Source organism: Lissotriton vulgaris, chromosome 1_1 (genome assembly GCF_964263255.1).
Source record: "Lissotriton vulgaris chromosome 1_1, aLisVul1.2, whole genome shotgun sequence".
Classification (NCBI taxonomy): domain Eukaryota; kingdom Metazoa; phylum Chordata; class Amphibia; order Caudata; family Salamandridae; genus Lissotriton; species Lissotriton vulgaris.
Window position 1 is genome coordinate 541223775 of NC_141685.1, and position 21012 is coordinate 541244786.

At 44.5% G+C, this 21012-nt stretch overlaps 1 protein-coding gene and 1 pseudogene across 3 annotated transcripts in view; both read right to left on the minus strand.

The window, feature by feature from the left end:
* MTF2 (metal response element binding transcription factor 2) overlaps nucleotides 1–21012 on the minus strand; it is a 471832-nt gene that overhangs the window by 303864 nt on the left and 146956 nt on the right. For both annotated transcript variants that reach the window (XM_086953923.1, XM_086953924.1), the window contains one exon: nucleotides 5762–5862. In XM_086953923.1, the coding sequence (XP_086810049.1) occupies nucleotides 5762–5862 (101 nt within the window). The remainder of the gene's footprint in view (nucleotides 1–5761; nucleotides 5863–21012) is intronic.
* LOC147747452 (ribose-phosphate pyrophosphokinase 2 pseudogene) lies at nucleotides 10465–12649 on the minus strand (annotated as a pseudogene). Its single transcript, XR_015308295.1, has one exon. The product of XR_015308295.1 is annotated as a ribose-phosphate pyrophosphokinase 2 pseudogene (transcript).

A 21012-nucleotide genomic window follows, 5' to 3' on the forward strand; every position in this document is an offset into this window, starting at 1 on the left:
AGATCGGGATCAGAACCAGCCTGCAATCTGCGCTCCAAGTGTCGTAAATCACCCTCCAAGCCCTCGAGAGTTCGAACTATCAATTTAAGCATCCCGCAACTCTTGGAGATAGTGACACCCCGGAATTGTAACCTTAAAAGCCTCCCATATCACCTCAACACTATCAACAGAGCCTTTGTTCCTCGGGAAGAACGCTTCCACCTCCTCGCCAAGTTCCGCCTTAAACACAGGGTCCAGCAGGGCAGTCGGGAAAAGTCGCCAAGGTGGGCGCGGCCTGTGCAGCCCAGGCACAGAAAGCACAACCCTCACCGGGCAGTGATCAGAGTATGTCCGAGCCAGATGTACCGCCTCCCGCAGACCAGCTACCAGCCCCCTGGAGAGAAAGACATAGTCTAGCCTCGCCCATGAGCGTGCGTGCGCAGTGTAATGTGTGCCCTCCCTAGTGGCAGGGTGAGCATACCTCCAACTGTCGATCAATCCAGCTTCCTCCACAATACCCCGCAAAACATCCCTAGCTTGCACATTGTATTGAGGGCATCCCTCCGACCTATCCACCAGAGCTTGAAATGCAAAATTGAAATCCCCTCCCCACACAATATGGGAGGCATCGACAGCAAGCACATGGCCCCACAGGGTAAGGAAGAAAGCTGGTGTATCAATATTAGGAGCATAGCAATTGACAAACAGCACAGTGATCTGCCCAAGCCGCCCCCATAACAGCACATAGCGCCCCTCAGGATCCACCACAGACCCCAATTCTTGAAAGGCGAGCGATTTCTTAACAAGAATAACAGCCCCCCGAGCATACGAGGAGTACGATGCAAATACCCTAACCGCAGCCTACCGCCCACCAAACCTAGGAGCAGGCACACGCCGCAGATGCGTCTCCTGCAGGAGGGCCACATGAATAGCATGCCTATCCAAATACTGTAGCACATTTCGACATTTCCTGGCATCATTAAGACCCAGTACATTCCAGGACAATATTGAGATCTTGTCTGTAGTTTCAGTCGACATCAGCCATGATCCGGGCACCATAGGACCCAATGATACGGGGCATTGTTCCAAACTCCCAGTGCAAGACAACAACAAGTCACCGGCCCACACCACAGCCGCCCCAATACATACACTCCACAGACATCCCAGCCATCTCCAAACCAACCAACTAGAGACCCACCCCCCATCCCCAAACAACACCATCCGTGCAACAGGCACGCAAGAAGTACAATACACAATGCGCGGCATACACATCTCTCCCGGTCCGCAACACGCCCGCGCGTTCCCCACGTAGCACGCTCCCGCCCATCCATCAAACGGAGATAGCGGCCATGACACTCAGGCACAATGAGCACGGAGGCACAGTTCACAGAACCATTAAGGTCCAGCACGTCAGAGGAACAGCCAGTGCAGCGGAAATGCGTCAGTATCCGCGCAAGCACACAGCAAGAGCAAAGAGCACCACAATCCCAAGGACCAGGCCGACCACGTGTCACCCACATAGTCCCCTCCCCCCCTCCCACCTGATGAGTCCCCAACTATCAGGACCCTCAGACACCCACCCCCCTCCATCCCCAAACATCCATCCAGTCAACCAACAAAGGACTAGAAACCAAAACACAGGTAATAGTGGGGAACACCCTATGGGGTACCCACTAGAGGTGCACAGCACCACTCCCACACACCACGCCAGTCTACGAGCCAACGGGTCACACACGGCCCAGGCGCAGTGCGGGGGTGGGTGCCCGGAGCACAAAAAAGTCGCCAACCATCGTTCCCATACTGTCCCCAAGGAATGTCACACAAAAACAAATCGGCAATCCATCATGGTTATCACCCACAGTACAAGGCAAGGTAGTGCCGAGGCCACAGAAACAGCAAGCGCATGGGCGTGCAAAGCAGGCGCCATCACCGTCTCATGAACGTAAAAACACCCCATTCAAGCGTCCTCCTCCTCAGCCGCCGATCGGTCGCCTTCGGGGTCCCGGTCACCCCTCCGGTCCGCAGCAGATCGTTCTCGCCTAAGACGCTTTACAAAGTCCTCAGCATGCTGCGGGTTTGTGAAAAAGTGCTGCTTTGCTTGATGGGTCACCCTCAGCTTAGCAGGATAAAGCAAAGCGTAGTCCACTTGAAGATCTCGAAGTTTCTTCTTTACCACTAGGAATTTACGACGCTGGTCCTGCACCAACGGCGTGAAATCCGGGTACACGGTAAAGCTAACCCCATCAAAAGAGAGGATACGATTAGTGCGGGCAGCTCTGAGGGCAGCGTCCCGATCGCGGTAATTTAGGAGCCGTGCAATTATAGGGCGCGGCGCAGCTCCAGAGGCCGGCCTCGGCCCAAGTGAACGGTGCGCCCTCTCGACAATGAACTGCGCAGAGAAGGCCTCCGCACCAATGGCACCAACAAGGAGCCTGTCCACATATGTCTCCATTTTCCCAACATTCGTCGTCTCCGGCACACCTACTATGCGTACGTTGTTGCGCCGACTCCTCGCCTCCAACTCCTCATTCTTAGCGGCAATCACCTGCAGTATATTGTCAATCCTCGCCAACTGGGTGGTATGGGTGGCAGCAGTATCGTCCTGGTCAGAGATGCGCTGTTCCGCCGATGTTAGGCGTTCCTCATGCACATCTAGTTTCTGCACCACCGCATCCATGCGCGACGACAGTTTGTCTACTTTGTCCACTATAGTGGCAAATCCTTGCCTCATCTCCTGCATCATCTGCTGAAAGTCCGGGGCATGTGGCTGCGGCTCCGCTTCAGCGACAGGTGGGGGGGGGGGAGAACGCGAGCTCCCAGCTTCCTGCACCAGGCGCGTACCCCTCCTTGCCGCCCCCGATTCAAAGGACAGTTTGGACTGTTTAGTGTCCGGTTTCCCCATGATAAACCGCTACCAGCTCGAGGGGGCACACAAATCGATAAAGGCCAGGTCGTAGGCAGTACCCAACACGCAGCAACTCACCACAGTCGGGGGCACGAGCAGGCATGGACACCCCGCCACTCCCGACGAAACAATGGCCGCCGCTCCCCTCAGGCCAAGGGCTCGACTCCTTCGCGCCTAAACGACAGGCTGCGGATTCTCCGCTATCCCGCAGCTCCGGTACAACTAGAAGTGGAGACAGTCACCAAGTCTCGTCCCAGGGGAGCGTTCAGCAGCGCGCCCAGTCGGCAATCTGGTCCGGAGGGGGGAGGGGGATCTGGGCCTCTACCCCACGTGCGAAGCCTCGGACTAGAGCAGAAAGTGACGCCGGGCTATGGAACACCCGGCCTCCAGAGCGCGAGTCGGGGAAAACTTGGAGTCCTCGTAACTTCGGCCAGCAAGCACCGATCGGCACAGGAGTTGGACCGTGGGTGGCCAGCAGGTATACCAGCAAGGATCCGGGGTCAGATCAAGGCGCAGTGATGGGTAGCAGGATCAATATACGGATAAAAGCTCCGGGCAGCAGGAGCCTCACGGCAGTGCGGCCATTCTGCAGTGCGCCCTCTAGCGCCCCCCTCGGTGCTGAAGAGTCTTTTGGCCTCGGTGCCGAAGAGTCTTTTGGTCTCGGTGCCGTTGGAGGTGGTGGGATCGGCACGTGTGGTTTGCTCGGTGCCGAAGCACCTTAAGGCGTAGTTGTCTTCTTTGGAGCCAAGCTCAAAGTCTGGGCTTTAAGAGAGAGCGCTTGGTCTCGACTGGGCCCCTTGGGTGGAGTGCTGACTTTCGCCTTTGGCTTGGGCAGTGTATGGGGTGCAGGGGCATAGGTACTCACGGGTTGACGTGATGGAATCGAGTCGTCCGACTCCTCTGCCTCTGATATGATCTGGAGATCCGGCGAATCATCTTCTGGAACGAGCGGAACCTCGTCATCGAAGATATTCTCCGGTGCTGGGGCTGATCTCATCTCGTGTCGACGGGCCCTCCGATCCCAGATGGTCTTCGATCAGGACGCACAAGCTGTGCAGGTCGACTCGTTGTGATCCGGGGATAGACAGAGGTTGCAAACCTCGTGATGATCGGGAATTTTGCCTGGCATTTCGGGCATTTCTTGAACGGAGTTCTTTCCATGTGGTGTAGGCCGCACAGCGTCGATAGGCCTAACGGCCCTCTTCGATGACCGGAATGGAAGTTATGTCGTCGAAAAGCCTTGTACTCAATGTCGGCGGTAGTTTCTTGAAGTTTGTGGAAGTTTTGCGCTTCGAAGTTGCTGGAAACGTTTTTCTAGCCGGAGCGGAGAAACTTTCATCCGAACCCAGTGGCGGAAAAAAACAATCTAAGGATGGAGCCGATGCCCATGAGCAGTATTGTCCAAGGGAGGAGTCACCTATATCGTGACTACAAAGACTTCTCCAAGAAGAACAACCTGCAATCATCCGAGCCCAACACAAGGTGGTGATCTAATGCATAGTGTACGATCTGCAGCTCATATGCCTCGAACATATAATTTCTTACAATGTCAGCAGCACCAGCAAGCTCGTGCTCTTAAAAGAGAAAAACAAAAGTGGTCTGGGTATGCCTGTGTTTCCATCTAAAGAGGTCCTTGTCCAACAGTGCGGACATGACTGTTTCTATAGAAGTAGAACCAGTTCCATATAACAGAGATACCATACTGGAAAAATAAATGTACTAGTATGCCCCCCCACCCCCTGCAAGATTAACAGAGGTTGGGATTAATTAAAGTATTTCACACACTGCTTTGTTTTTCTAAATGAGTCACCCGAAGCAGGAGGGTTATTTACAGATATGGGTTTCATTCTTACTGTGCTGTAGGGCTCAAGCTGCACCTCACTTAGAAGGCCCAACAAGGATGAACCCTGTGTGGGGTTGCTTGTGTTCCCATCTAGAAGAGATCTGGCCTTTCAGTTCGGTCTTGAGTGTTCCTGCTGGAGCAGGACAAAGTACAATTGCATATGACTTATTAATGTTTACAGCAGCACAAAAGAAACAATGGACTGTAAGCGTCTCAAGCAATTACCAGTGGCTGAGAATAATTCAAGCATTCTACCCATACTTTTTTGTTCTTCCTGCTCCCAACAGCATATTTCATGGTATAATCAGTATGAAGTGGATTGCTACTACTAACTGAGACTTTGTGAACACAATTCTTGCTGTCTGATCTCAATCGGCTCTACCACCTCTCAAGCTAGCTGGCCACTCCCCAGCCTTCGGAAAATAAGACCACATCACCAAATATTCAGGAAGCCCATATTCAGCTGTTCTACGTAAAAGGCTGTTTACCACAACAACCCGTCCCCTTTTATTTTCCAAGCATCTACCCATCTCTAAGCCTCCGAGGTGAGAACTTTAATGGAGACTTTTTTTGGAGACTGAAAACGACTCAACCAGAAAACCCTTAAATGAGTTTAGAATAACGTCCTGAATCCCAACTTATCAAATCCTCCTAAAGTTCAGAAGATATTTAACAAATATTTTAACTCTTCCTGAAATAATGTGTGCCACAATTGCAAACATTCTGCAAAATGTTTCACATCAACAGTCTGCCCTAAGCTACTACAAGTCAATCTTTAAATTGTCCCTCACTCGAACTATACAGTCTAAGTGACTATTGTTTACCCTTGTTTTCAGGGTTTCATGCAAGGGGTAATGTCCATATAAGGTGCTTTATTGCTGCTCAGGTTTTGAGATCTACAGAGTAATGCTCAATTAAACAACAATAAAACATCCCAGTCAAACCAAAAATATCTTTGAACTCCTCCTACACAAAGGTGGATTTCAAAATATGAGGCTCAATAAGACGGTCTGAGCTTTTCTTCAGCTTCATACCTTTGTAGTTGTTGCGAACACACACTGTCGGCACAACCATTTTTCATCAGAGTCAATCACATCAGAATCAATATTTGGCGTGTGGCATAGCTGGTGATAACCTAAAGAAAGAAAGTGTTCATGATTTATTTACATGCATAGTAATATATAACCAGACTATACATATATTCCTTTATGGAAAAAAACTCTAAATTTAACAGGCTGCCAAGTTCACACTCAAATTGTCAGACTTGAATTCGGAGATGAAGGTCTGATGATGCACTTATTTAGTGAATTTAAATAAACTTTTAAGAATATATTTACGAATTAAAATACACAATCAAACCACCATGTGCCCCACTGAAGAGAAGCACAGCAGTACTAATAATTTAACATGATAAATGGCATTCAAATGTTTCATTTTAACAGAATTTCAAGAACACAAAGAAAACGTCTCATCCTTGCTTTAAAAACCGATGAACACCGAAAGAGCATCAGGAATCTGTATTAGTCTTATTTTATTTATGCGTTCTGACAAAGCAAACTTTGCAGGCAGCAGCAGGGCACATTTCATCCGGATGGCCGCAAAGTCCATAGACTCCATGAAGAGTTACACACTAGATTGCAGGAGGAATACACAACAGAAGGCTATGGAGACAGTGATGGTTAAAGGGAAGCATGGAAGATAATGAAAAAGGGCAAAGGAAGTCTGAAGATACAAAGGCTATTCTACATATGAACTGATGGCACATGCTGTGTGGAGTTGTATGTCCCTGCTAGTTTACTTAGACAAAGGTCAGTGTTATAGATTTCTTTCACAAGTACAACCAACACATTTCAAGCATCTTATAACTTTATCTAATTAACGTAAAAAGACCACAATACTAAGCACAGAATAAAACGAGTTACCCATTAACACCAACCCATACATTTCATAACATCGGCAAAAATATGTTTGTGGGAAAGCAGAAAGCCAAAAGATACAACTCTCCCAGCAATATCCATGTAATCGCTAAATACAGTTTTACATTGGATCCACATTGCAAAGAATAGAATGCTGCCTATTCCAGACAGCACAATGATTAGTAACTTATGAAAGCCAACGTTTCTTAACGTATTGCAAGTATAATTACTGTGTCAGTGGCTTAGACACAAACACCATTTTTTCTTAAAAGTAATTACTTGGGCGGAGCGCTGGAGATTTTTAAAGGCTTCCAAGAAAACTGCTCTGCAAAGTTTCCACCATACTGGAGTTTGGTCCATAAAATACAGTTAGCAGAGCAGATACTGAATAAGTCCCCTATTTAAAACCATATTGACATCATTATGGAGGATTGAGTAGGTCTTCTGCACCTGAAATTCAATTCAATGTACTACAAAAACATTCAGAATTAGTCTAATTCATTCACCACATCCTTTACATCGTTACAAAAGAGCCCTCTTTTATTACAATTTTTTCCCAATAGGACAGATTTCGTTTTCTGTTGCCAATTTAGAATTTCGCATTTTCCACAAAATATCCCAAAACATTACAGATTGTCTGTGAAAGACATCCTCTGTCCTTGCAATTAGATTTGAGCCATCTGTAGAGAGCAAATAGGAGACAAAATCATCTCCAAGACCCGGTATATCAGAGGACCAGGGGAGTGGAATTTAAAAAAACATATCTACTTGCCCATGGGTTAGGCTGCTTCATAATCTACTTGCTCTGTAAAAAAATCAACTTGTCTGGGCTATTACAGCAGGGTTTGGATACTATCAATTCCCTGACTTTTGTCATCCTTCCGCAAACTACACACTGTTGGTGAAAGTAGCAAGAAGTGGCAGTTCCAGAGTTGGAATACCCTTTTCATTCTGTGCAAATGATTGCACATTACGTAAGTACTTTACTCAAACAACAGGAACTAGTCACTTCAGAATCTAGTTCAGACAACTATTCGGATATCGAGGAGCTCCAGGCTACTGGCAATTCCAACTCTACACTCTTTGAAACCTTGGAAGAGTTTTTTACAGCAGAACCAAGGACCTTGCAGAAAGCCATGAAGATGAAGAAGAGGAATCAGCGACTGAGGGAGAAAACCAGGAGGTGAGGCGCAAATGGAGGAAAAAAACACTTAGCTGCATGGGAGAAACACACGGCAGAACAAAAAGAACCAGATAATGGGTGAGAAAACCTCAAGATCTCCCATAGATGTGGGTGCTGACCTTGGTGGTGCAATTCTTATTGCCTATAATAAATCTTTCAATGAGAGGGTAGCAAACAGGTTCTTTCCTGAAGTGCTCCAGTTGTGTACTACTATAACTCAGATGTATCCTTTATTGGATGCATACACCAGTTTTGTGACAAGTAGAGTCCTCAGGTATCTTATGGTATTATTTCCCGCTAGCTTTTGTGCCAGTGTCCCAGTGAATATACTAGCTTGATTAAGCCGCTTAGCATCTGCATGTAGTTAAGTGTCAGTTTCCTTCAATACCTTAAAATTCCAAGTCCTAGGAACCAAGTAGCTAAGCGGAGTCTGGATGGTTCTATGGGATATAGGTTCTGAAATACTGGTATTTGTTAGCCTACCTTCCACTGTTTCCACAAGGTCTGAATATCATGTTTGTCTGACCCACTGTGGGGTATTCATACCACTGATATGCTACTCTGTTAGCACTGAATTAGGACTAGTGGCCATTCTATAAAAACCTGGAGATGCTTGGAGTTGATAACTTGGCATGAAGTCTTAGCATTTTGCATATTCGTCTGTAGCATACAGGTCCACCAGTGGAGTTTCCAATATTTAGAAGATTCTCTGCACCACTTCCTAACCTAGTTCCCATGGGTATGATTTAAATTCCTGTTTGCTGCTATGATTTTCTACCAGATTGTTCAAAGACAAGGGAACCCAATTTCAGTGGTCAGGGATCTTTGGGTACAGGTTTAAAAAAAAAATGTTTTTAGAAACAATAGACCCTCACAAACAAAATAATATGAAAAAAATACATACAGAGATACAAGGTTTATTTAAAGCTGTCCTACTGGACATAATGTTTGTAATATGACTTCATTAAAACAAGAGTGTAGTGCAGTTCCTATTTCCCCAATAGGTTCTGTGCATTGGAATAATATACACTATAGTTTTGGCATAGGACTGAGGACAGTATGCCCCTATCCAGTACATTAAACGTAATTACTTTGTGTGCCAGCTAACTCAGGGGCCACTAGAAACTCCTTGTGAAACAAGAAGGGAGTAGTTTCTGGCAACCGCATAAACATGACTACTTTGTTTCCCTTTAGAATTGGAACATGTCTCAGAATCGTGGAAACAATAGATAACAGTTTCACTCAGTCAATTGTGCATGCTTAGTTTCTTAAGAGTTACACAGAAAGAGATAGACGGGCGTTTCAATAAAAGGATTTATTGAACAGTCTTGTTTCTCGTGTAAGAGATATGAGCTGTTACAATCTTAAGACAGTATATGAGATATTACGTACAGCGTAAGCAGTAGAAAGAAATAATACCGCAATAGATGGTCTTTTAGGAATGACACATTCATATGCATAAGTAACAGGCTAAAATGTGGATACTCATTTGATGCTTCTAACTAGTTCTACTCCAGTGTACCTAACCTAAGTGTAGGACAAGGTAAGAAGTAGGTGCTATATTCTATAGTATGGTAAGCTATAGTTTGGTATGCCAAGAGTCTGTCTAGGTTCTTGTCCGCTCCATACCTTAGTGTTTGAGACCCGGAAAGAGATTCCCACCTTTCTCATTCTAACACCCAGCGAAGGGAGTCGGAACACTGGAAGCTGGATTCTCTGCGAGCAGGGATGACAGCGTCTGGTCAGTGCGTCAAGCTGAGATACGATCTCTTCCAAACTTGCTGTGGCGAACCGTGCAGCCAAGTCAAGCTGTGCCGTGATTTGCCATGGTAAGGGAAGGTATATTGATACCGGGAAGGTGCTTAGGAATGTTTGCATTGACGCAAAGTCGGGCAGAGGAAAAAGTCATGAATGAACCCTTAGGGATAATAGGTGAGTTCTTGGAGAAATCAATAGTCCTAGGCTAGGGAAAGTGCCAAGGCTTACGGGTCTGGTTTCTAAGAACTTGTGACATTGGGGTGGATGGATGTAGGTGACCATGCCATATTTGGAGAGCATGGCCAATGCCTAAATAAGGGCTGGGATCTTGTGCCTATATAAGGGCAATACGAATTGTACCTATTTAACGAAATTTATCGGGAAAACCTATATACGGACATCTAAATTGTAACAAGAGAAACGCATGCAAGTGGGAACACATACACCATACAAGACGAAAAGACTAAAAAGCTCAGGCATTTACAGAAGCTTGGTCAGAAACACAATTCCTTAGTATGCCAAGCAGGAATACAGAACACCATTGCACTTTTCAATAAAGAATGTTGGCGGTTGCGTCTAGGTTCTATATTGGATGACTATAGTCTCTAGTAAAAATGCCTTTGTACAATATGGTTTGTCCAGAACAGATCTAATCACATTCTGGGTTTCGCTCATTCCAATTAATTCATTTTTTCATGGAATGTTTTTCCGTTTGTTCTTTTTTATATACTGTTTTGTCTTTATTTGTGTTGCACTGTAAGGGCACAATGTTTGTGACAGTTATATACAGGTAATACTTTTCGATTTTCATTTTTAAGTTTATCATGAATCAGGCATTGTGCTAGGTGTTCACTAACACTAAGCAGTAAATATATATATAAAAAGAAAAATATTTATTGAAACTGTAAATTTGCTTCCAACAGAACAGGGAAAACGGGGTTTGGTATATTGATTATCTTTTCTTTATTTGACCTAGCTTTGGTATTTAAAGAACATACATATAATTGGTTCATTTGAAAGTTCAAATACTGCTACAAGCGATGACAAGCATGTTGGGCTACGGAGGGTTTCTTTATGCAGATTCATGTGTGCTTCACAAACTAAGCTCAACTGATGCAAGTCTAGTATACTTTGTTTTAATAAACATGATACATGTGAACCTTTGACTGATCACAATTCTATTTTTTTCTAACTTGTGTCCTAACATTTCTAACCAAGGCTATCAGGAACATGCCCATGATGGTTTGGTCCCCAAAGGGTGCAAATAGCCCTTCCAGTCAAAATTATTTACTCTCAAAAAGAGTAGCAGCTCCTAAAGGGGTCGCTCGAATTGATTTCCACAGCAATGACACTCTTTGCTTATCTATGGCGATATCAAGACCAGAAGCTTCCTCAATGGGCCATTACAAGCTAAGACTAACACGTTTGGTTATAAAAAAAAAAAAAAGTGATGATAGGATGAAGAGGACTAAAGAGAAACAAATGCCACAAGCCCCTGAGTAGATTTCCAGTATTACTGGGATCAGAAAAGTGCAGGAACAGACCACCACTGGGAGCCCCCACGGAACAAGTTGTGTGAAAGTGAACAAGCCTAAAAAATAATGTAAATTAAAAGCCAGTAATCCACAAATGGGACAAACAAGACATTCTAAAAAGATGTCTCCTGGAATATACGCAGTATGAATTGTCCAATTTCTCCATTCATATTTCCTCCCTCTTAAGACTCACCTTGCTCTACACAACTAACAACCCATTTATCAAAAAATAACAGTAAAATGGTCCCAGATATGCAGACAATTGCACAAAATAGACAATCAAATTTATTCTCACTGCATCTGTCACTTAAACGAGTAAAGAGATATAGGTGCTGGTTTGTCTTGCCTAAAAAAATGAGAATGAGGCTACCTAACTTGAACTCCCCTCCCCTCTCCCCCCACCCTTTATATTTATCCCTGGCCATAAAGGTACTCAAAAGGAGAGACGTTAAAAGTACTCAAACCAAATAGTCCTAATACGACAAAAGTGTCTTTCTGAAAGTATTGAGAAAAGTACAAAGTTACAGTCACAAGGCTACTTCAGCAGATGGTAGGGAAGATGGTCTCCTTTGGTTATAATGGGACGTGACTAAAAAGGTAGGACACAGATTCTCCATTGTGCGTTCTTCGGATTGCTTCAGCCAAAATCATTGAGATATCAATCACCTTAATTTTGGAGCAATGTTTCATTTTGTCCTCCTGAGGGATTGTGTTGGTTACTACCACAGCTTCAAACGCAGCATTGTTGATTCGGGAAATGGCAGGACCAGAAAAAATCCCATGCGTTAGAATTGCGTAGACTTTAATTGCACCCGCGGACAGGAGCTTGTCTACTGCATGGCACACTGTACCACATGTGTCCGCCATGTCATCGACAAGAATGGCAACTCTATCCTTGACATCACCAACCAAGACCATTCTGTCAACCTCATTAGCTTTCTTTCTTTCCTTGTGGATGAGGGCAAACTCGACATTCAGTCTGTCAGCAATTGAGGTCACCCTCTTTGCTCCACCAGCATCAGGAGAGACTATGATAGAGTTTTTCCACTCTGGTATGTTCTCTCTGACCCACTGTAGCACTGCAGGCTCTGCATACAGGTTATCCACTGGAATGTCAAAAAAGCCCTGTATCTGGGAAGCATGCAGATCCATGGTGATAATGTGGTCAGCCCCAGCAACCGACAGCATGTTGGCAACCAGTTTAGCAGAAATTGGAGCTCGGCTCTTGTCCTTTTTATCTTGTCGTGCATATGGAAAGCAGGGAATGACTGCTGTGACGCGGGACGACGAAGCAATCTTGCAGGCATTGATCATGATGAGGAGTTCCATAAGATTGTCATTGATTTCACCACAGCCGCTCTGTATGATGTACACATCTTCCCCTCTTACACTTTCGCCTATCTCCACACTGGTCTCCTGGTTGCTGAACTTCTTGGTCACCACCTTGCCCAGTTCCAGGCCGAGCCGGTCAGCCACCTTCTGCGAGAGGTCCGGGTGGGAGCTGCCGCTGAACAGCACGATGTTAGGCATTGTATATATATATATATTCTGATGTATTTTTTTAATTACTGTTGCATGTGCCTTGGGGGAGTAATCTCAATCAATTTTTGTATTGTTTGCCGGACACAATGATTGGATGTGTAACAAATTGCTCCATCTGAGCACTGTACATTGCAGGAACATGTGATTCTTTCATATCTAGATTAATATTTTTCAATGCGCCATTTCGAATCTTATTTTTCAGATTACGTGTTGACCACTTGCCCAAGATAAACTTCTGTTCCTTAAGCAGCAATCTTGCTTTATTGCCAGTTAAACTGAATGGTTGCTAGGCAACAATACTACAGTTGCCATGTAATGCTCAACATGCGCTGTTTCTTTCACGATTATATTTTTCGTTTAGAGCACATTTCTTCTTTGAAGCATTAATGCAGTAGCGGAATATTATGTATGTAAATTTGCCAGCACCGATATCGTGCCCAATATGTTATAAAGTCTTTTTACAATGTCCTTTGTGATGTTTTTGGGTTAAAGGGGAACAGCAACAACAATCACAGTTATGGCTTTATATATGGATATATACCAAAAACCCTTATAGGTATTTATCCATATTTAGTTTGTGAAAAAATGAAGTTTTAAAATTATAAATCACCGCAATTATTTAACTAATACAGACACTCCTACATTGATGACAGTCGTGTTTTAACAAATTAAATAGCTAAACATAACAATACACCCACAGGTAAATACTAGCATCATACTGCAGATGTATGTTGACATATGCCATTACTTAATGGAATTTCATACTGCTTTTTAACCCTCCAAACTGTATCTGCTCAGCTATTGGCCTGAAATTCATGGAAGACAGAACACAGGAGCACATAAAAGAAGCCCGATTTTCCGAATTTTTCTGCTTTTAACAATAAATGCAGATAGCAAAGACATTGTTTTCAGGCTGTATTTATATGTAAATATCAATAAAAAAGGAAAACGGGGAGCCTTCATTATATAGTAGCACTGACGGGTATTTGTGGTTGCAAAAACATGCCTCAATACTTCCTGTCCCACTTGAGCCTCTCAATTAATGTGACTGCTCACTTAGCGTTTTGCTATGAAAGCTAGAATGGCCTCCTTTTTCCTGTTAGAATGTGCTCTTGGTCCACTGTCCAGTGATTTCTACGCTAACCTTCAACAGAGTTGTACTATCCATCTTGAAATGGATTGCTTGATCACCAGAAAATTTCAGTATGCCTGCACATATGAAATGAAAAACATACTTCTTTTTCTAGAATATTTTTTTTGCAGGTAGTACATTACTTTCACATCTAATGTATGTAGCATCCTTTACTGCCCGCGTCGTCAATAGTTAGAAGAAAGCCAGATGCTGTACATGAATGCGTTAAGCTACCTTCAGAATGAACTGCTGGTTAGTTCTCCAAACGATTCGGTTCTGGAGTTTCTGTAAATATGGTTTGTGGACTTCTTGCACTAGGAATGCTGTTTTCACGGTCAAGAATTTATGTTCTCCTCTATGCATCAGTTCAAATAGTCTTCATTAGCTGTGTTAACACAAGCTCAAGATCTCACATAGATGTGGGCGCTGACCTTGGTGGTGCAATTCTTTTGGTCTCTAATAAATCTTTAGATGAGAGGTGTAGCGTACAGGTTCTTTCCTGAAGTGCTCCTGTTGTGTACTCCTATAACTCAGAGGTGTCCTTTAATAGATGTATACACCAGTTTTGTGACTAGTAGATTCATCAGGTATCTTATGGTAGTATGGTGCCGCTCGCAGCTGATTGCTGTTACTGTGACTCTGCTTGGCTTTTCGTGCATACCGTGCTCTGAGGAAAGGAGAAAACTACCGCCAGGTTCGAGAGAGGCTGTCCACACAGGGGCCGGGACTGCAAGACCCAGGGTTCCGCGCAGGATCACGCAACCTGGGCTTCATCCTGGACTCCTCCCTCTCCATGACCAGGCAAGTCAACAACGTCTCCTCGGCATGCTTTAACATCCTACGCATGCTACGGAAGATCTTCTGGTGGATCCCCACCGAGACCAGGAAGACCGTCACCCAGGCCCTCGTCACCAGCCGACTGGACTACGGCAACGCCCTCTACGCCGGTACCACCGCCAAGCTCCAGAAGAGACTCCAGCGGATCCAGAACGCCTCAGCCAGACTCATCCTCGACATCCCACGAACCAGCCACATCTCCGGACATCTGAGAGACCTTCACTGGCTCCCCGTCAACAAAAGAATCACCTTCCGCCTCCTCACCCACGCACACAAAGCCCTACACGACCAAGGCCCGAGCTACCTCAACAGCCGAGTCAACTTCTACGCTCCCAAACGCCACCTCCGATCAGCCAACCACGCCCTCGCCGCCGTCCCCCGCATCCGAAGAGCGACTACAGGAGGAAGGTCCTTCTCCTACCTGGCCGCCAAGACCTGGAACTCCCTCCCGACCGACCTGCGCCTGACCCAAGACCACCTCTCCTTCAGGAAGAAGCTGAAGACCTGGCTGTTCGAGCAGTAGCGGCTCCCCCCCCCCAGCGCCTTGAGACCCTACGGGTATGTAGCGCGCTTTATAAGTGTCACTGATTGATTGATTGATTGATTGATCGAAGCGCACCTGGAGTCTCTTCCCGCCCCCTGCTCCTCCTCCTATAAAGACACTCCCCCGACGCTAAGCGGGACGCCGGACTAGGCCCGGACAAAGGGCGGACAGTCTTAGACAGTCCGAGACAGGCCGTGACTGGACTGGGCACGTTATACTGTCCTTGTTGAACACGACTCATCTGGCTGCAGCAAGATTTTTTGCTTTTGAACATACTCAATTTGTGACTCATTAGTATAGCACTTTTGATATATATATTGTCAAACCCACCTACACGATAAAACTCAAGCGTTGCTACTAATATTGAGGATGCCAAAAAAGATTCCAGTCGCTGTGGCAAATACCATGGACAATTATATGGTACATGTAGTATCCAAGATTAACAATGAAAGGAGACAGTCATTAGGCTTAAGTCAATCCTCTAATCTTTCCCCCCTGAGCCCACCACCAAACTCTCCGTGGGTAGATATACCATCTCAGGATGTGGGAAATGAAATCCCAGACACAGAGACACATGATAGTGGGACACCTAACCAGAGTGTACCTATAGAATCCGACAAAGATTTAGCCCATGATAATGATACTGAGTCCCAGATAGATGACACAGAACAAGACCCCCCTGTGCAGGAGGGTGCACAGGTGAACCCTGCAGATGAAGATCCCCCTGTTCTTGTACCGGTTACACTGGCATTTAGAAAGTGCAGAAAACCACAAATACATCGTGGTGGGTCTCATTCAGGGAGGAAGAGGGTTGCGTCGCCACCGAAAATTAGGGATAAAAATAGGGGGAAAGGAGATGAAACTGTGAAACAAAATGTGGATGAAGAGTTTCTAACTAGGATAGCTGACATGATTGATTGTAAATTTAAGGCACTCATTAAACCAGTAGTGGCTAAACTAGATAAGCTCTCTGCTGATGTAAAGAAATTAGGTGCGGTCCAGAAAAAGATAGCGGAAGAGGTGACAAATATATCAACCATAGTCACAAATCTAGCCATTACCACAAAAGAGCTTACTGCGAGAGGAAAGGAGGGAGGTGTAAATGAATTACATGCCAACCCCACTGGACAGGCTCCAGCAACAGAGCATAATCAACCAATGATAAGAGAGGATCAGCCCCCAAAACCATCTGTATCGACCACATTAGGTACAGAAGAAGATTCACTACAATTCATAGAAGATGCATCACCCCTAGTGTTGGTACTGGCAAATGTCCCCTCTTTGGCTACAGGCCAACTAGAATCCCCCACAGCATTGACAAGTAAGGCCCTGCATTGGCTGTCTGGTAACATGCAGGTGGCCCCCAGGGGGAAACAGCAGCTAGCAGGAGACCTTAAATCAGCCAGAAGGGTACCCTGGATAGGGCAAAATCCAAAAAAATTCCAAGGTGGCTGTATAGTTCTAAACTTTACAAACTCCGATGTATTACCAAATATTCTATCAAACATTCTCCCTCCTCAGCGCAGGAGAGGCACCATTGTTCCACTTACCTTAGAATTTTTTGGTAAAAAACAGCGAAGCATGACATACCCCAAGACAACCTACACCTACACCTACACTAGGCCAGTGTGGCCCGGAACAAATGGCTGGGGCCAAGGTGCTCCAGTTAATAATTGGGGGCACAGTTCAGATAGATGGGATGGTCCGCACAGATACACCAACAAGAATATCAATACCCTATCCATTTTAACAACCAGTACAACATTCCCATCTCTAATAGGTTTGATGCCTACTATGGCCAGGGAGGGTTGGAAGGGGTGGAATGACTACTCGATACACCATTCACTCCTGCCCATAGTGATCGTACACAACAAGATGTAGGACTAGGAAAAGAGGACCATGTACCTGCGTCGCATGGACTTAATATCGAGATGATGGGTCCAAACGGACCCATAAGTTTATCAAATGTACAAAATCCTGTTCCTATCCAAATTCCCACTATATATAATTCTGTGGAAGTACAGGTAGGCAGTTGTATAGGCCTAATGCCCCTTATCCCAGATGAAAAGGAAAATGTAGATAAAACTCTGTGTTCATCATTAACATGTAAGGAAAGTTTAATATCTTGGAACATAGCCGGGCTCTCTGACAAATCTAGTGATAAAGGCTGGCTGTCTTTTGTCAAGGAACATGCGGTAATAGGTCTCCAAGAAACATGGCTGGTGGACAAAAATGTACACATTGAGGGTTATCAAAGTTTCTTTATTCCAGCAGTTCCCTCAGCTAGTGGTAGAGCAAAAGGGGGGCTTGCAATATATGTCAACTTGGCTCTTACATGTCTCAAAGTTGAACATCACACTGGAAACCGAAATATCCAGGTTTTAGAGTTAAAGAGGGGAAAAACTAAGTTCATACTGATTAATTTCTATAATGCAGTGAATCAGACTGGCGATTGTAACATACAGTCTTTATGTGAATTCTTAAGGGATACTGTTGGATATTTGCCTCGCCAAATAATAATTGCAGGTGATTTTAACACACATCCATGTGGGAACCCTGGAGAGACCACTGTTGGCCAACTGGGTTGTAATAGCCTGGAAGGTTTCCATTTTGACCACTCGCGGCGTGGAACAGAACTAAACGCGTTAATGAATGAAAACAACTTCATCACAGCAATGTCCACAGTGGCGGATCAAACTCTCTTCCCTACTCCCACATTTAAAGGCCATGCAACAGGATCATATATAGACCATATTCTATTGTCTGCTGACCTTGCTAACGTTGTTCTGGACTACTGCATTCAAATGAGCATTTATAGCGATCATAACCCTATATGTATTAAAATGGGTGGGAAACTTTTTGAAAAAACGAAATCCACGTGTGGATCGTGGATCCACAAAATGTATAAATGGAAAGCGTCGCTTAAAATGGTCATTGGTGGACTGTGAAAACTTGTACACTTCTATTAATAATATGTGTAGCCCTGAACTTTCAGTATGTATATCACCTGTATCAGTACCGCAACAAATTTTAGCATCATTTGAGGATGTTGCCTTAAAAGTAGAGTCATTGTTAACGGTGCCAGTCAAAGGGAATGCAAATAGTAATCCAAAGTGGTTTGATAAAGATTGCTCCAAGGCTAGCCGCGAGCTCAAGATAGCACTGAAAACAAAACCTAGGATCCGGTGCTTATCAAGGTTATGCGGGTTAGGTATAAAAAGTCCCTCGCTAATCGCAAGAGAGAGGTAAAGAAAATTGTTTGGGAGTCCCTGCTAGATCCTGAAACATTGAGAAACAGCTCCAAGTTTTGGGATATTATTAACAAACCCCTATTTGAGCACCCTAGAAACTCCACTGTGGGTACTAATATCCCAGAGGAAGAGTGGGTCAATCATTTTAGTTCTATTTTTAAAAATAATGAGTTGCAGGTTGAACACATTCTGGTTAAATCTAAAGAAAATTTGTTGCTCTTCTCAACAAACGAGGTTGCAAAGGGAATCGAAGGGCTGACAAATACCAAGGCCCCAGGACCGGATGGTCTTCCACCGGACCTCTTTAAATCCTGTATAACACTGTGGGCACCAGTTCTCACAGCCGTACTTAATGCGGCTGTGACTTGTGGCTGCCCAAAGTCATGGGGGGTATCTACCATCGTGCCCGTGTTCAAAAAAGGTGACCGTAACAGCCCCCTCTGCTACAGACCAATATCTTTAATTAACTCTGTTGCCAAAGTAGTGGGGGGGGGGGGGGGGGGAGTAATTTTAAATAGACTGGTCACATGGTCAGATGAAAATAACATAATATCCCCAATTCAATACGGATTTAGGCCCGGTCATTCTACGATTACCCAATGCCTAAATTTATACCTAATTATAGGGAAGTATACCAAGGCCCGACAAGGAACAATTCACATGGCGTTCATGGATCTTTCGTCGGCTTTCGACTGTGTAAGCCGTAGAAAGCTCTGGGACACCATGGCGAAAATGGGCGTGGAGCAGAATTTAATTAATCTGTTAGAAGATATGCACAGCGATACGAAAGCAAACGTCGGGTACACACAAGATTTAAACGTGACAAAAGACTTTGGAGTGTACCGGGGAGTCCGTCAAGGATGCATTCTGGCCCCGTTCCTTTTTAATTTATATATAAATGAATTGGAGGAGCACCTTTTAAGTACAAATGCAGACTATCCGTACATTGGACGAAAGGGACTGCCGGTTCTGCTTTATGCAGATGACACAGTCCTTTTATCCAGAACTGCTAATGGTCTTCAAACTTTATTAAACTTTTTCTACACGTAATACAAAAAAAAAAAGGGAGAGGTAATCAGGGCAAATGCGGCAATATTGGATTTCTCAAGAAAAATGGGAAATAGCCCAGTTGCTGCATTACTCCAACTTTACCAGGCCAAGAATGTTACTACTGCATGTTATGGTAGTGAGATATGGGGATACGTCCCACTAGGAGCCCTAGAGACAGTTGAAAACAATTTCCTCAAGCAGTTACTAAGAGTCCCCAGGGGAACAGCAAACTTTTCTGTACATGAAGAGCTGGATATCCCATTTTTATGTGATAAAATGGCAGTAAACCCCCTAGTATGTTGGCTAAACTGTTGGTTAAATGACGACATACCACTCACTCAGCTCATACTGAGAGAAGCGCTAACATGGGAAAATAGGCTGAAGGTTCCTTGGATAAAGTATCTGAGTAATTGCTTTACTGATATAGGGCGACCTGAACTTTTCTTAACTCCTGAATCCATTACCAAATTAGATGTTATCTTTGTGAAGAAGGCTTTTATTTCTTCCAGATACCTAGACAGGGAGACTGGTGAAATGAGGAAATAATATTAATAAAAACAACCCTGCTCATGGAACCGTACCTAACATGGCCAATGTCAAGTTATGACCGTTTTTTGTTGACAAGGTTCAGGCTGGATTTATTTCATTTACTTCTGGTTGTGCCCAAAGGATCTCATCGTGGACAAGTGTTGCCGGCTTGCGGCTGCGACGAAAAGTCTCCGCAAGACCTGGCACACTTTTTATTTTTTTGTCCCTTTTATAATATACCAAGGAGGCTATATTTAAAACCTTGTCTAAAAAACTGAACTTTTCTCAATTCAGACCAGCACTTTATTATCTTCAGCTGCTAAGTTGTGACTGTACCCTGTTTGTATGTAGTTTTTTAAAACAGGCAATCAAATTTAGGAAAAGTATGGAAGGATAATAGTATTGTTAATCGAAAAGATATATTTTTATGCCCTCGGAACACTTTTATTTATTAATCTGAATGTTTAATACGCCTGCAACTTTTTGTGAGGGTTTTTCTTGTTAGGTCATTTTTTAACTGTTTTTTATGCTAATATGAGCTAATATGTGTATAATGTGTAATGCTTTTATGGTTGTCATCTTAAACAACCGAATAAAGTTTTCTTGACTTGACTTGACTTTCTTATGGTAGTATTTCCTGCTAACTTGTGTGCCTGTGTCCCAGTGAACATACTGGTTTGATTTCGCTGCACATATGCATGTAGTTAGTGTCAGTTTCCTTTAATACAGTCAAATGAGAAGTCCACTGGAGCTAAGTAGCTAAGCTGAGTCTGGATGGTTCTATGTGACCTATCTGCCCCATGTATTAACAGGTTCTGAAATACTGGTATTGCTGTTAGCCTGCCTTCCACGGTTTCCACCAGGTCTGAATATCATGTTTGTCTGACCCACTGCGGGGTATTCATACCACTGATATGCTACTCAGTTTGCACTTAATTAAGACGAGTGGCCATTCCATCAAAAGGGCAATCCCTGGAGACATGTGGAGCTGCTACCTTTGTATGAGGTC